This window comes from Epinephelus moara, chromosome 10 (assembly GCF_006386435.1).
Source record: "Epinephelus moara isolate mb chromosome 10, YSFRI_EMoa_1.0, whole genome shotgun sequence".
Taxonomy (NCBI): Eukaryota; Metazoa; Chordata; class Actinopteri; order Perciformes; family Serranidae; genus Epinephelus; species Epinephelus moara.
The window spans coordinates 8,989,056-9,002,844 of record NC_065515.1 but is presented as its reverse complement, the minus strand read 5'-3'; the positions used below and the strand labels follow the sequence as shown (position 1 = coordinate 9,002,844).

The window sequence follows — 13,789 nt, the reverse complement described above, 5'->3', positions numbered from 1 at the left end:
AATCGAATTGGGAGATCCGTGGTGATACTCAGCCTTAGACACTATTCTCCCACAATGCAATGCTCAAAAGGAAATGAAAGAGCTGCTCATTGTGGAGGACACTGAAACATCTTTTGTAAATACTTCATCTGCTTCTGTGTGAAGTTTATTAGCAGTGACAGACTAAACCTGCACTTTAACAGGGCGATATCACTTCCTGTTTCCTGTCAGTATAACACAGTGACGAACACTGATTTCTTGTAACTGGATAAACTAAGTGTACCTAATATAGTTTGTATGAGGTGTGGAACTGGGTCACAACATGTCTGTTAGGGCAGTTCACCATTTTAAAAAAAAGAAAGGCCGTGTAATTTGAAGTCCACACTTTACTTGAATCATATGAGACACTTTTCCCCCTTCAAATCCACTTAACAGTCATTGTGCATGTAGAACAATTAGTCCCTTAATTGATTAGCTGATCGACAGAAAATTGGCAGCTTTTTTGATAATCTGATTTCATGTTTCTTAATTGTGATCATTTAGAAGAACAGATTCTTTTCTCTGAATAATTTTGGATTTTTGGACTGATAGACAAAACACACCATTAGCAGACGTCACTTTGGGCTCTGGGAAGTTAAACCTTTCACTATTTTCTGATATTTTATTGACAAAATGATTGATCAATAATGAAAATAACTGTTGCAGCCCTACACTCATATGTATTACAAATTTTATTACAAACTGCTCATTATGCAACACATACTGGTATAAAAGCTATAAATGAAGAGCTGTGTGTGCCCTGTGAGTCCATATTCAGCGTAACTGAGGAGCCTCTGCTGACAGGGAGCAGACTCAGTCTCTGTCCAAACACAAACTGCTGCTCACCATCCTTCCAGATGATGTGCGGAGAGGCTTCATTCACATCCCGACACTTCAGCGTGTCCTCTACATGAGCACCTCCTCCACGTCACTCCCTGACTGTGGAGTTCTGTCCAAAGAGGCCACGGTACAGTTCACTGCGCGCCTCGTCGCTCACCTTGCTGTGGTCAATAGGAGCCATGAAGTTCACGAGCTTGCTGTGGATGTGGAATCTGACCTTGCGCCCCTTGCTGGCTTTGGTGTCCACCTTCTTCTTGATCTTGCTGCGCAGCTTCTGGATGGCCAGCCACTGCCTGCCCATGGCCACCTGGTCATTGGGGTCCGCCGCGCTCGTCCTGCGTTCGATCAGCTCTCTGAGCAGCTGGTGGTAGAAATCATCGTCGTCGAATATGTCCTCGTCCAGATCCTTTAGATGTGTGTTTGCTTTCAGCTGCGGCTCCACCTCCTCTCCGTCTGCAGGGGCGGTCTCAGAGGTGACAGCAGAGGCCTCTGGTTTCCCCAGGACTCTGTATTCAGAGCGCCGGGTCTGGGTGCGTCGCACAAGCCTCTCATTGTCCAGCAGCACCTGCTCAACCTGGGTCAGAATGTTTCTGTCGAATGCCCCGAAACCTTTGCTGCTTTTGCCCATCGTTAGTCTCGTCTTGTCATGCCACTTCTGCAGTGTGGCGTTCCGGTAAGGCTGGAACGCTGCAAAACGTTTGGCCATGAAGTCCGGGTACTCCGCCATCTCCAGTTTTCGTTTAGGCGCCCCACGCTCCTGCACTGACACCTCTTCATCCTCATCGCTGTTGATCTCCTCGTCGTCACCCTGAGCTCCTGCCTCCCCCAGAGCGATGGTCCTCGTGTCTGCGTTCTGGTGCAGCAGCTGATCGTGCAGCTCCAGCAGGGATCTCTGGAGAGCTTTCAGAGCCTTGTGGGTGTTCTTCAGCTGCCCCGCCAGCTCCGCTCCGCCTCTCCTCTTGAACTCTGGGAGGGTCTGCGGCTGCGGGAGCTGGTTGGCGGTCGCCAGAGCTTTCTGGAGTTTGATTCGGCCCTCCAGCAGTTTGTCCCACAAGGCCAGCTGGTTCTTCACAGCCTTCCCTTTCTCGACCTCCTCGTCCACTTTCTCCTGAGAAAATGTGCGAACAGCTCCCTCATCATCATCATCATAATCATTGTCGTCTTCCATCTCATCTTCATCCTCATCATCTTCATCGCTGCCTTCAATCTCCTCGCCACTGTCATCATCATCATCATCTTCGCTCACTCCCAGATCATCCATGCCCTCTGTCATTTTGAGGAAGTCCACTTCCTGAGGAAAAGTGACGTCAGCACTGTTTTTCTTAGATGGAAGTTGAGCATCTAGTTGTGCATCACTGCCCACCAACTCCTCTTCATCATCATCCTCTTCATCACCCAAAGATTCCTCTCCTTCATCTTCTTCTAGCACTTCTATGCTGCCCTCCTCTTCCTCCTCTTCATCATCATCCACCTCCTCCTCTTCACCAGATCCCTCAATGTCCATCAGCAGGTCTTTACGGGACACCTTCTTCCCCACATACCGTCTGTCCGTGTCTGACAGCAGGGATGTGTTGTGCTTCCGCAGGGCACTGAGGCCGACACCATCTTCCTCGTCGTCCTCCTCGGTGAACCTCTCTATCACTCTGGCTTTGGTCGCTTCGTCATCATCATCCTCCGGATCTGCGAATTTCGGCTGAGGATTCAACAAGTCCTCGAGCTCCTGAGAAAACGAGCCTGCCATGGTTAAAAGTTTACAACAACCACACGTGGAGTGCGGCCAGAGCCGTTTCTTAGTGCGGAGACGGATGACGTCACTAAAATGCGACGACACCAAGAGGTTTTTTTAATAGTAATGCCCTGGGTAGCGTCTTTCAGGCTGAGCTTAGTCAGCAACGAAACAAATTTTAGCCACTTAAATAAGTCCTACCTAAAAAAATATATATATATATATATCAGTTTAAGTGTATGCTATATTGAGAGTATTTTTATTGCTTTACCGTAATGTCAGGTAGTGATTTTTAAAGGAAAAATGAAGCAGTTTCATCGCTCTCTTCAGTACCAGACTCCATTGAGAAAACTGGTAATTTAACACTGTTGAATACAGGGGTTGCTGGTCTACTGCTGCTTCATTCAGTTTATTTGTTTGAGATATTTTGTGACTTTCGCATTTAAACGGCTTAGTTCAGATACACCGAAGTCACACAGTAAGACAAAGTAACTGACTGAAGCAGCGGTACACCAGCAGCTCGTGTGTTCAGCAAGGTAAAATTACGGGTTTTCTCAACGGAGTCTGGTGGCAGTGAAAATAAAACCTTATTTTGTTGTTTTTATCATGTCCTGCCTTTTATACATATGTAATATTTCATTATCTTATATGATATCTCATGTTTGTCATGTATGATGTATCTTAAGCACATTGGGTTTATGTTTGCCATATGAAATATGCTATATAAATAAAGTTGACTTCAAACCAGGGGCGTGCAGACTGACATCTACTGTATGTAATGTACCGACTATGGATAAGTACCCCACACAGCCCTCCTTTAAATGACCTGAACTATCCCTTTAAAGTTGATTATGATACTATTTTAAGTACAGTTACACAGATTAATGAGGTAGTTTGAGTCAAACAGGTAACAGGACTAAATGCAGAAAACAATATATTGACTCAAATGTCATTTAAAGAAGGTGCATGCAGAGGAAATGTCGGGTCTAAAACTGTGTATGAATATATTCAATTAATGGTAAAATAAATCCATGGATAGTAAGCCACATGTAGTAAAAGGTTCCTGTCAGACAAATCTCGGGGCGTAAAAGTCCCGGGAACGTTGTGACCCTGCACGCATGCGCACAAGTGTCGCGAGGCTCCGGGTTGCTCTTGCTAACCGAGTTTCGTTCCTCAGACCTCACCAGAAAAGAAGTGCTTTCTGGAGAGTAAAGATGTCAACAAGCGACTTCTATTTGAGGTATTATGTTGGACACAAGGGAAAGTTTGGACACGAGTTCCTGGAATTTGAATTCAGACCTGACGGTGAGTTTAATTTGGCGCTAATACGAATGTGTTAGCTTTCCTGCGTCTAAGCTAATGTAGCTAGCCACCCGGTAGCGGCTAACAGGCCGCAGCGAACTCAAAACGAATTGCGAGCGCGAAATGATCTCTTTGGTTTCCTCTGTGTTATAAATGATAAAAGTTTATGTTTGGACTGAGCAAGTACCTCTGAAATATTAATTACAAATGCGCTAATGGTTTAAACATTAGTCTATGAGCGTTTAACCGCTGTATGACCTGTATGGATGGTAACTCACACACGAGCTGTGTTACAAGTGATGCATTGTTTCAGATTTAAACTGTAACTTTAATATTTTCTTGCAGGTAAACTGAGGTATGCAAACAACAGCAACTACAAGAATGACGTCATGATCAGGAAAGAGGTAAAGTGTGTTTATGAAACTATTAAAATACTGTTGGAGCAACTAAAGTTAGCCATGAATCATTTGTAGTCCATACTGTGTGGGTTTCTTTCATTGCAGTCCATTCACACCATACTTACTAATGGCACTGTTACATAAAGATGATGTCTTTAATTTACCTTTAAGATGTTGAAGTGCTTGATTGAAGGACTGTATGCAACAAGGGGGACTGTGATCATTCATTAAGGGACTTGATTATGATGATCAGCCAAGCAGAGACTCATTGTTTCTCAGTGAAAACACAGCACATACTGTTAGGGGTGCACAAGACTGGATTTTTTTGGCCAATATCTGGTACCGATATACATAGATATAGTACTTTTTTCCCCCACCTAACTTTAGTGAGATGAAGGTCTCCTCTGTAATGGAATTAACATCATACTATGCTGCATAGTCTCATGATGATGGCCCACCAGCAGGTGGAGACATGAAATACAGTGCTTTCAACGTATGTATTGCAAAATAAGAAAAAGCACGTTGGCCGATTCCTTTCCGATATTAGTGTGCGTCCCTACATACTGTAGAACTCGCATTTTATAGTGAAATAATTAGTATGTCAGAGATATAATGGTGCTCACGTCAGTTCGATGTTATAAATGTGTGGCCCAGCTTTAAACATTCACAAAGTTTAACCCTGTCCGTCTTTGTTTTGTGTACCAACCCAGGCATATGTACACAAAAGTGTGATGGAGGAGCTGAAGAGGATCATCGATGACAGCGAAATCACCAAGGAAGACGACGCTCTGTGGCCGCCTCCTGACAGAGTTGGCAGACAGGTTTGTGACTTATGTCATCTGTGAGCACAGGGCTCCCACAGTCATGGTACAACCTAGAAATGTGTCATGGGATTTCACAATCACATTTTCCAGGCCTGTAAAAGCTATGGAAGTAGTAATTGAAAGTTTTGGAAATATAATATTCTGTGGATAATCTCCCATGTGAAGTAACGTAACTGCAAATTTATCTTCTGAAACTGTTGATGTAATGGTGCCATAATACCAATCAGTGTATGTCAGTGTTTTGTGTACCATCATGCACGTTTCTTCATTGCTTTCTGTGACCTCTCAGATTTTGTGACCTAATTAGAAAAGGTTTTTTGCTGTGGTCACAAAATGTATTTATTTTTTGTGCTCAAAATAGTGACTCCATAGACCAAACATTTCAAAGCTTTGACCATGTCATGCCCTAATATTAAATCAAAAGTGTCACGAAGTTTGATGGCATACACAGAGCAGTCCACCTTTCAAAATTTGGTCAACCCATTGGTATTTCTTTTAATGGTGGTCACATGGGCATCGTGTCTGAGAGCTCACAGATTTTGCACTGTAGTAAATCAACTATTCATTGATGACTTTGACCAAAAAGTTTGTAGAGACTTAAAAATAACTTACCTGTTTTTGTCCAAATTTTCACAGGAACTGGAAATCGTCATTGGCGACGAGCACATTTCATTCACAACTTCCAAAATTGGCTCCTTGATTGACGTCAACCAGTCAAAGTGAGTACTTCATCCAGGACTCTTGGGTCTTTGGTCTGATCACTGCACTCCTACTTCCAACGTGTGAAGTTACGCAGTCTATTAAAAGACAATTAAGAGTCATAAATATGCCACCAAAGAGGCAACTGAATCAGAAATACTTAACTGATCCCCAGGTGGAAGCTGGGTAACGAGCAGCACCAGCTGCAACAGGCTGCATGCTCGATCGGCACATGAGCTCTAACTGCCAGTTTCCACTCTCCAAGGCAAACACTGATGTACTTAAAGGCACAGTAGCATATAGAGCAATGAAAACATGGGGTTCTTTTCCTGTGTTGATTAAATTTACACAGAAATCAATGTTTGAAAAGCAAACATCTTGGAGCATAATGTTTGTAGGAAGCAATGCATTTGAGGATTTGTAGTTTTTACTGGGAAATATGTTCAGTCATCAGTGTTTTCAGTGTTCAGTTTTTGTCCATACATACACACACAGATGTATGTTAGTCACTCAATCTACAGTGCTTCAAAATAAAAGCTCTGTGCCAGAGATTCACTGTACTTAGACACACTCCATTCAGAACGGACCTGCAACCCACCAGTTGGGAAGCACTGCTTTAGGGCACGGTTAATGGGGATCCTAACAAATGATTAATAAGTATATTTTTCACTGACAACAGGACTTAACTTTCAAACTTTGTGTTTCAGGGACCCTGAAGGTCTTCGCGTGTTCTACTACCTTGTGCAAGATCTGAAATGTCTCGTCTTCAGTCTCATCGGCCTACACTTCAAGATCAAGCCCATCTAAATACGGATTTTGCTCAGTTTTAATTGCTTTCGCTGGTATTTCTGTTGTTGTACTACCGCATTTGTACATTTGCTTTTGGTGGAACTTTTTTATTTTAAATAAACGGTGAGAAAACTTTGCTGCTTGTCCAAGCTACTCCTAATATTTCTCTATAAGTGTTCCCTTCTGGTATCAACTCTCTGACTTAAATTAGAATTTTATTGTCCAGGGTTTCCCACACACTCATTTATTTGTGGCCCGCCCCAGTTGATTAGCTATTTTTGGAGCTGAACCATTCATTAGGTGTGCTGATGGAATGAATATATAGTTCGGTTAGTCACTGCACCATACTCAGGGCGCAGAGCAGCATAACACCCTGATCAGCTCTGACTGGATCAGCTGATCAATTATCAACCCTGCTTATTAAACTCCACAAAGTTCACAGACCCACAAAACCCTTTGAATTTAGAGACAAGACACAATGATATTGTAATCATACAAAAGGGATTAAATTAAAGTTTTATTGCCAAATACATTCAAACAATAAGGCTGTAAATGACAAAACAATCATGAGAAATTCAATACAAGTTCTTACAGTGACAGTTGTGCTCTTAAATTCACATTCAGATTAAGGCACATAATTTGACTCTCTAATCTGTATCGCAGAGTTCCACATCTGATGAGCATAAATAAGATCAGCACTCTAACCCTTGTCACCTGCAGTTTGCAAACTGAAGACAAAAAAAAAAAAGCTAATGCTTAACATTAGGCCACGGTACAGACTGATGAGGCAGATGTCTTAGACAGCCAGTGGGAAACTAACATTTTCTCCCATATTCTATTTTCAATCGTGCTTTCACAGTACAACAGATATGATTTGAGTTCCCAGTCAAGGGCTGACACTACAAACTTTAAATTCTAGGCATAACTGGTTTTATATCTACAGTAATATCCAAACTCCTCCAAAGAAAACATCAAGTCCCAACTTACATTTCCAGTACTTAATTACTAAAAAATAGATTTAAGCACCTTGTTTCTTCTTGTGTGGTTTACAAATATATCATTTATCTCACTTTTCTGAAGATTTATCTTTATCACAAGCCTTTGTCATCATTTTTCGGTTTATTTTTAATCTTTAACTACTGTGTTACACGACTTCATTATTGACATTGTACTTGAATCTTGCACAGCTCTACTGTAAGTTTAAATTCACTCATTGTTTTTACATTTTTGGTGTTTAATTTATGGTTTTTAGTAATCATTTTTTCCTTATGCCTGCTTGGTTATTCTCTGCAACACTGGTTTTCAAAGCACTATACAAATAAACCTTAGTATTACTGTTTATTATTACTTTCAGCATGGTTGTCCAGAGAAGTTAATCAGCAGTTTGGTAGCTGGTCACTGTTCCATACAATCAAACATGTATTCCTCTATGCTGATGACAAGCACTTGTTTCTTAGCTGAGTGCCTTTCCTTCCAGGACGGTGAAAATGTCATCTAGGGACTTGTGGACGCACTGCAGGAATTCGTGCACATTGCGAGCCGGGTAGCTGGACACGTTGCAGCCGATCCAGTCGTCGTGGACACCGTAGCCAACACCAAAACCGTCAGGCACCACCGGGGCAAAGCCACCAAGGTTCACAGCTGGACTGGTGAGCGTGCTGGTGGAGAGGATGTTGTGGTTGATGGCAGCGTAAGCCGGGTCTGTGTACAGGCTGGGCAGAGCCTGGCCCTTTGAATTGGCCAGGTATCGCATGGCAAACAGGTGACGGTCAAAACCTTGGCCTGGAGGAAGAAATACAAGAGGTGGTTAGTACAGCAGACCAAACACACTCCCTTTGTCACCAGTTTTAATCACAGGGTCAGTTTGTTTTTGAGAGAGTGAGACCTCTGTGGATAATTCAGCTCATGTTAAAAACTTCCTGAACATCTGGATCTTAAGATATCAGAGGAACAAGTTTAGCACACACTGGCAGGTGCTAGGCTAGTGGCCCTTCTCCAATACATCAAACAGTATCAGAAAAACATTGATTTCTATTGTGAAACTGCTTTGTTTGGCATTTTTACTGGTTTTAATCACTGGGTTCATTTGTTTTGGAGAGGAAGAGACCTCTGCTTATGAATCAGCTCCTGGTAAAAACCTCCTGGACAATGAACACTGGAGGAATTTTACCCGAGAGAGGTTTCAGCTGGTTAAAATCTGCAAACCTCACTGCTAGATGCCAATAAATCCCCCTAAATTTTACACACTGGACCTTTAAGTTAACTCTTGATTTTCTTTCCTGTTAATAAACTGGCAAAGCACCTTAAAAAGCTACCAACAGGGAAGGGTTATCTTACAGTGTAAATAAAAATATTCGGGGCAGACCCCAAAAATACACTTGTAGGGACAGTATTTTGAATATTTCATGGTATCAGGAACTGTAATTCTTTAAATAGATGTAGAAATATCTCATACACACCCATAGCTGCCTCTTTGGTGAGCTGCCCGTGATATTTGGAGCATTCACCGAGCATGGCCTGTAGCTCCTGCACACTGTGTTGGCCTGGCTGGCAAACAAAGGCATGTGAGCATCGCTCTGTGTGTATGGTGGCTGGCCGGATGGTCTCTGTGCGGCCATGCTTGAACGCCGCCGTGCTACAGGACTCATAGGAGGCTACTGTCTGTCCGTACTGCCTCAGGAAACCCATCTGAAAAGACAGCTGGGCGATGGCGTCTGGACTCAACTTGCTCTTCTTTAGCTGCTCCTTGCCACCTCTCTTGAACTCCATGGCATCGATGGTGAGTTTCGATACAGCCGAGTCAAAGTTCTCCTTGGCTTTTTTGATGCCATTCTCCAGCTCGCTGTCCAGCTTGAACTGCAGCCTGTGCACAGCGGAGGCTGAATCCACAGCAGCAGGAGCAGAGCCCGGGTGTACCAGTGGCTGCTGCGTTGTGTCTTTGAAGACCTCATTCTGGAAGCGAAGAACAGCTACGCCGTCGCCCCAGGCGTGCTCAAAGTTGATGGCTGCCTGTCCATCTTTGGCCAGAATGATGGAGAAGGACTTGTCGTACCACCGGTTGCAGCCGTCACCGTGCAGCATGTTGTGAGAGATGTGGATATGGTCCCTCATGCTTTCATCATCCAGACTGAGACAGAAAATGGCGCTGTCCACAATCCGTAAATCCTCTGCATTTCCAGCGGCTACCAGTTTATCCCTGAGCCCGGCCCACACGTCCCTGTTCTCACTGGTCAGAACCCCCAGAGGAAAGGCAGGCGCCGGGGTCGGGTCAGACAGAATGTACTTAAGGTGGGACTGGATCTCTGCAGGCGTCACCAAATTCCCATCCCTGTCTACAATGTCAAACACATACATGTTGCCTTTCCTCATAACTAGGAGATGTCTCCCTTTCTCATCAGTGACGAGCTCATCTTTCCCTTTCTTGGGAATCCGACTTGAGTTGAAGAGGCGAAAGTACTGAGACATGTCCAGGGGGTACGCATTCACCATGTAAGCTCCATACCAGGACAGAGTAGACGGGACCCAGCGGATAAACTTCTTGAAGCCATCTGTGTCACTCTTCGCTGGGTTGAGGTGGAAAACCTCTGGCTCCAGTATTCCGGCTCGCAGTGTTTTCATAAAGCGCACTGCTGAGCAAACCATGTTGGTTGCCCGCACGAGCTGGTCGTTGTACTCCGTCTTAGGGTCAGGGTTGAAGGACATGAAGGGGTTGAAGTTCAACACCACGGGGTCGCGAGCAGAAAGATACATGTCGAACCAAGGTGCTGAAAGAAAAGACGTTATTTAGCCAGATTCATTAGAGACTGTATGCATTTAAGATGCAGATGGTGATCGTCAGAGGGGCACATTCACCTGAGATGTAACTTGTGTGCTTATTGTTTTTGTCCTGCGCTACCAGTTCCTCATGCAGCTGTTTTCCCGCACCACTCTGGAATTCTTGTGCAAGCTTCTCTGTTGTCCTTTGGATTTATAAGATTCAGATAGTTACTATTTACAGTAAGTTTTAAATAATGAAATTAAAAGGTTGATTTTCTTGTGAAGTCTTACCTGAACTGGTCATCATTTAACAAAGGCTTCTGAGCAGCTAAATATCTTCTGATAGTATCCTCCAACTTTGGTACAGGGAGCCTAAACAATAAAACAAGAGTAGGCTGTAACCAATTTTTGTAATCTGAACAGTATTTTACTGTAATACGTACAGTAAGATACTGTGAACAGCGCATACAGTATCCATCCATCCAGCCCAGACATCACTCTGATGCCCGAACCACATCAACTGACCCTTTTCGCCACGAAGGAGCAGCGGCTCTACTCCGAGCTCCCTCTGGATGTCCAAGCTCCTCACCCTATCTCTAGGGCTGAGCTCAGCCACCCCACGGAGGAAACTCATTTCAGCCGCTTGTATCCGCAATCTCATTCTTTCGCTCATTACCCAGAGCTCATGACCATAGGTGAGGGCTGGGACGTAGATGGACCAGTAAATCAAAAGCTTCGCCTTTCAGCTCAGCTTAGTGACTTAACTTAGTGGCATCCAGCAGCCAGTTACTCTAAAATTTATTGGATATTATATATATTTATTAGAAAATGGTGCCACTCAAGTGGCAGCCCGATGCAGCAGCTCATGTACCCTCTGAGTATTTTGTGTTTTTGTTGTTCATAAATCACCTTGTCTCTACTTCACAGTCACATACTGCCTGTCATACTCAATAACCAGCCTGTAGAGAAGTAGAACATTTTAAGTACGTTGGGCACAATTATTGATCAGGCCCCAATGTTTAATGACAACTCAGAGAGCATTTTTAAGAGATTTAATCAGCGCTTGTTTTTTAAAAAGCATTTCATCATTTAACATGACAGCATGGTGGGGAGAGTGCAAAGAGCACAGACAAGCTCTCCAAGATTGTTAACATTGCAGGGACGGTGACTGGCAAGTAATAGAAACAACTCTACCAAACATATTCCAGAAGTCTTACATCCATCACAGTCAGAGTTTGAGCTGCTCCTGTCTGCTGTAGATTTAGGGTCCTAAGAACCAGCTGGAACATAGACAAGAAGTCCTTTATGTCCGATGCCACACAGGCTCTTGACACAGGATCAATGCTTTTATTTTATAATAGCATTGATTCTATTTGTGTGTGCCATTGCTTTGTGTGAGAGAGGCCAAAGCCAAATTTCAACTGAAGTGAATAATAAAGTTTATCTCTCTATCTATCTGTTGTGCATCATGCAAAACACCTCACGTCCTCTTTATGACCTCCTGGTTAAACAGCGGGAGGTGAAGCCTGGAAAAGCCTGGAATAAAAGTTTACAGTTTTATTATTTTTAAGTAATTAGTGCCCTAACTACATTTAAACTGGCTGAACAAGGGAGACTGCTTACGCACAGGCCCCAGAATGTGGTGCTACGCCCCTGAAACAAGGGTTGGAAATTAGCACCAGCCACCAGCCAAACCCTGGTAGAATACGCAAGTGGCTGCTAGATTCGTTTTACTCACCAAACACAAAAAGTTCATTTCCAGCCCTGCTGAACACTTGCACCCTGGACTCATACACTTTTCATCTCCTCCAAATGATCTGATCCATAACTGCAACTTTACAGTACGCTTAGCGTTTACTTTGCTCTACATCTACCTCACACATGTATATAGCATGTATAGTATAGATGCATCCATCCATCTTAGCAGATGTCAGTCATGTCACGGCCCCCTAGTGGTCATCGATCCACAGTCAAGTGTGCACTTTCACCTACATTCATGTAAAATCTTACTGGGTCACCTTCTTTCATTCAGAACACCTTTCTACATCCACCTGACATCTCCAAGGTTGTTTCATATCTCATATTAGATTCATATAAAGCCAGAGCTATGCTGAATGAAAGCTATAATCTAACACATAAGACAATGTGCTACATGAGCTACTCCCCATTCAGCTCCGTACTCACCTGGGTAAACTCTTCTGGTAATGCATCGATGGGACGACACTTTGATGCAGATACTCGCTTCCAGATTTGCTGCTGTAGTTTCTCTTATCGATCCCCAGAGCAGCAGCTCTTAAATGAATCCCGGATTTCCTCAGAGAGGCGACGCATTGCACTGACAGCAGACTGGCCATGGTGTTAGCTACGAAGCTGAGTACCTGATGTGTCGACGTGAAGCAAACCGGTTAGAGCTAATGGACTGAAGCTAAAACTCAGCTTAGTAGACCCCCGTGTGTCACCGCCGTCACCCTAACGACAGCTAGCTAACATTAGCAATTAGCATTAGCTGACAAGTTGCCTTGAATGACCCGTGTGTTTCTGAATCAGTTTGACACCCGGGCTGTGTTTAGCTAATGGAAATATGTACCCGGCACATAAAACCCGCACCCGAATTGTTCCGGAAACAGTTAACGTTAAACGGTAAGTTAAAGCAAAAAGAAAAATATTACAGTGAATGACAACAGGAAGTTTAACCGGCAAAACCTGTCACGTGACTTATTTTACCCCTCCCCTCTTAAAAACTATGTATCTAAAATAAATTGAATAAATTTTCAATTCATTCAATTTATTTGAATTGAATGAATTGAAAATGATAATCCTTATGTATCTGACTAGTAAAATATAATATCTTAAATAAAAGAACAACACAAGAAAATAAATTAAGGTGCATACATTGCAAATAAAAAATAAACGATCTAACAAATAAAATGTACAAATTATAAGGTATGTTGAGCACAGTTTAAAATCCTTTTGTGTCTGAGTAGGAAACTAATATGCTTTAGCTAAAATAAAATAATAGATGAGAAAATAAAATATTATATCTAAAATAAGATAACATAAGAAAATGAATTAAAGTATATACATTGCAAATAAAAAATAAACAATCTAACAACTAAAATGTACAAATTATAGGTATGTTGAGCACAGTTTAAAATCCTTTTGTGTCTGAGTAGGAAACTAATATACTTTAGCTAAAATAAAATAATAGATGAGAAAATAAAATATTATATCTAAAATAAAATAACATAAGAAAATGAATTAAAGTACATACACTGCAAATAAAAAATAAACAATCTAACAAATAAAATGTACAAATTATAAGGTATGTTGAGCACAGTTTAAAATCCTTATGCGTCTGTGTAGTAAAATAAAAATAAAATATTTTAGCGAAAATAAAAAATAGATAAGAAAATAGAGTGCATACGTTGTAAATAACA

General features: G+C 42.5%; 3 protein-coding genes across 3 annotated transcripts; 1 reads left to right on the top strand and 2 right to left on the bottom strand.

Moving 5' to 3' along the window:
* Window positions 1-597: 597 nt before the first annotated feature.
* On the bottom strand, window positions 598-2,675 carry aatf (apoptosis antagonizing transcription factor). Its single transcript, XM_050054593.1, has one exon. It carries the CDS (start codon window positions 2,597-2,599, stop codon window positions 947-949), a length of 1,653 nt encoding a protein of 550 aa, XP_049910550.1. The 5' UTR covers window positions 2,600-2,675; the 3' UTR covers window positions 598-946.
* Window positions 2,676-3,687: 1,012 nt separating this feature from the next.
* On the top strand, window positions 3,688-6,732 carry magoh (mago homolog, exon junction complex subunit). The gene is made up of 5 exons (XM_050054799.1): window positions 3,688-3,889; window positions 4,232-4,290; window positions 4,995-5,105; window positions 5,745-5,827; window positions 6,515-6,732. Exons 1-5 carry the CDS (start codon window positions 3,703-3,705, stop codon window positions 6,612-6,614), a joined length of 540 nt encoding a protein of 179 aa, XP_049910756.1. The 5' UTR covers window positions 3,688-3,702; the 3' UTR covers window positions 6,615-6,732.
* Window positions 6,733-7,080: 348 nt separating this feature from the next.
* Window positions 7,081-13,061, bottom strand: cpt2 (carnitine palmitoyltransferase 2). Its single transcript, XM_050054798.1, has 5 exons — window positions 12,537-13,061; window positions 10,644-10,724; window positions 10,449-10,555; window positions 9,056-10,360; window positions 7,081-8,378 (listed from the first exon to the last, which is right to left on the bottom strand). Exons 1-5 carry the CDS (start codon window positions 12,704-12,706, stop codon window positions 8,050-8,052), a joined length of 1,992 nt encoding a protein of 663 aa, XP_049910755.1. The 5' UTR covers window positions 12,707-13,061; the 3' UTR covers window positions 7,081-8,049.
* Between the last annotated feature and the right edge of the window lie 728 nt (window positions 13,062-13,789).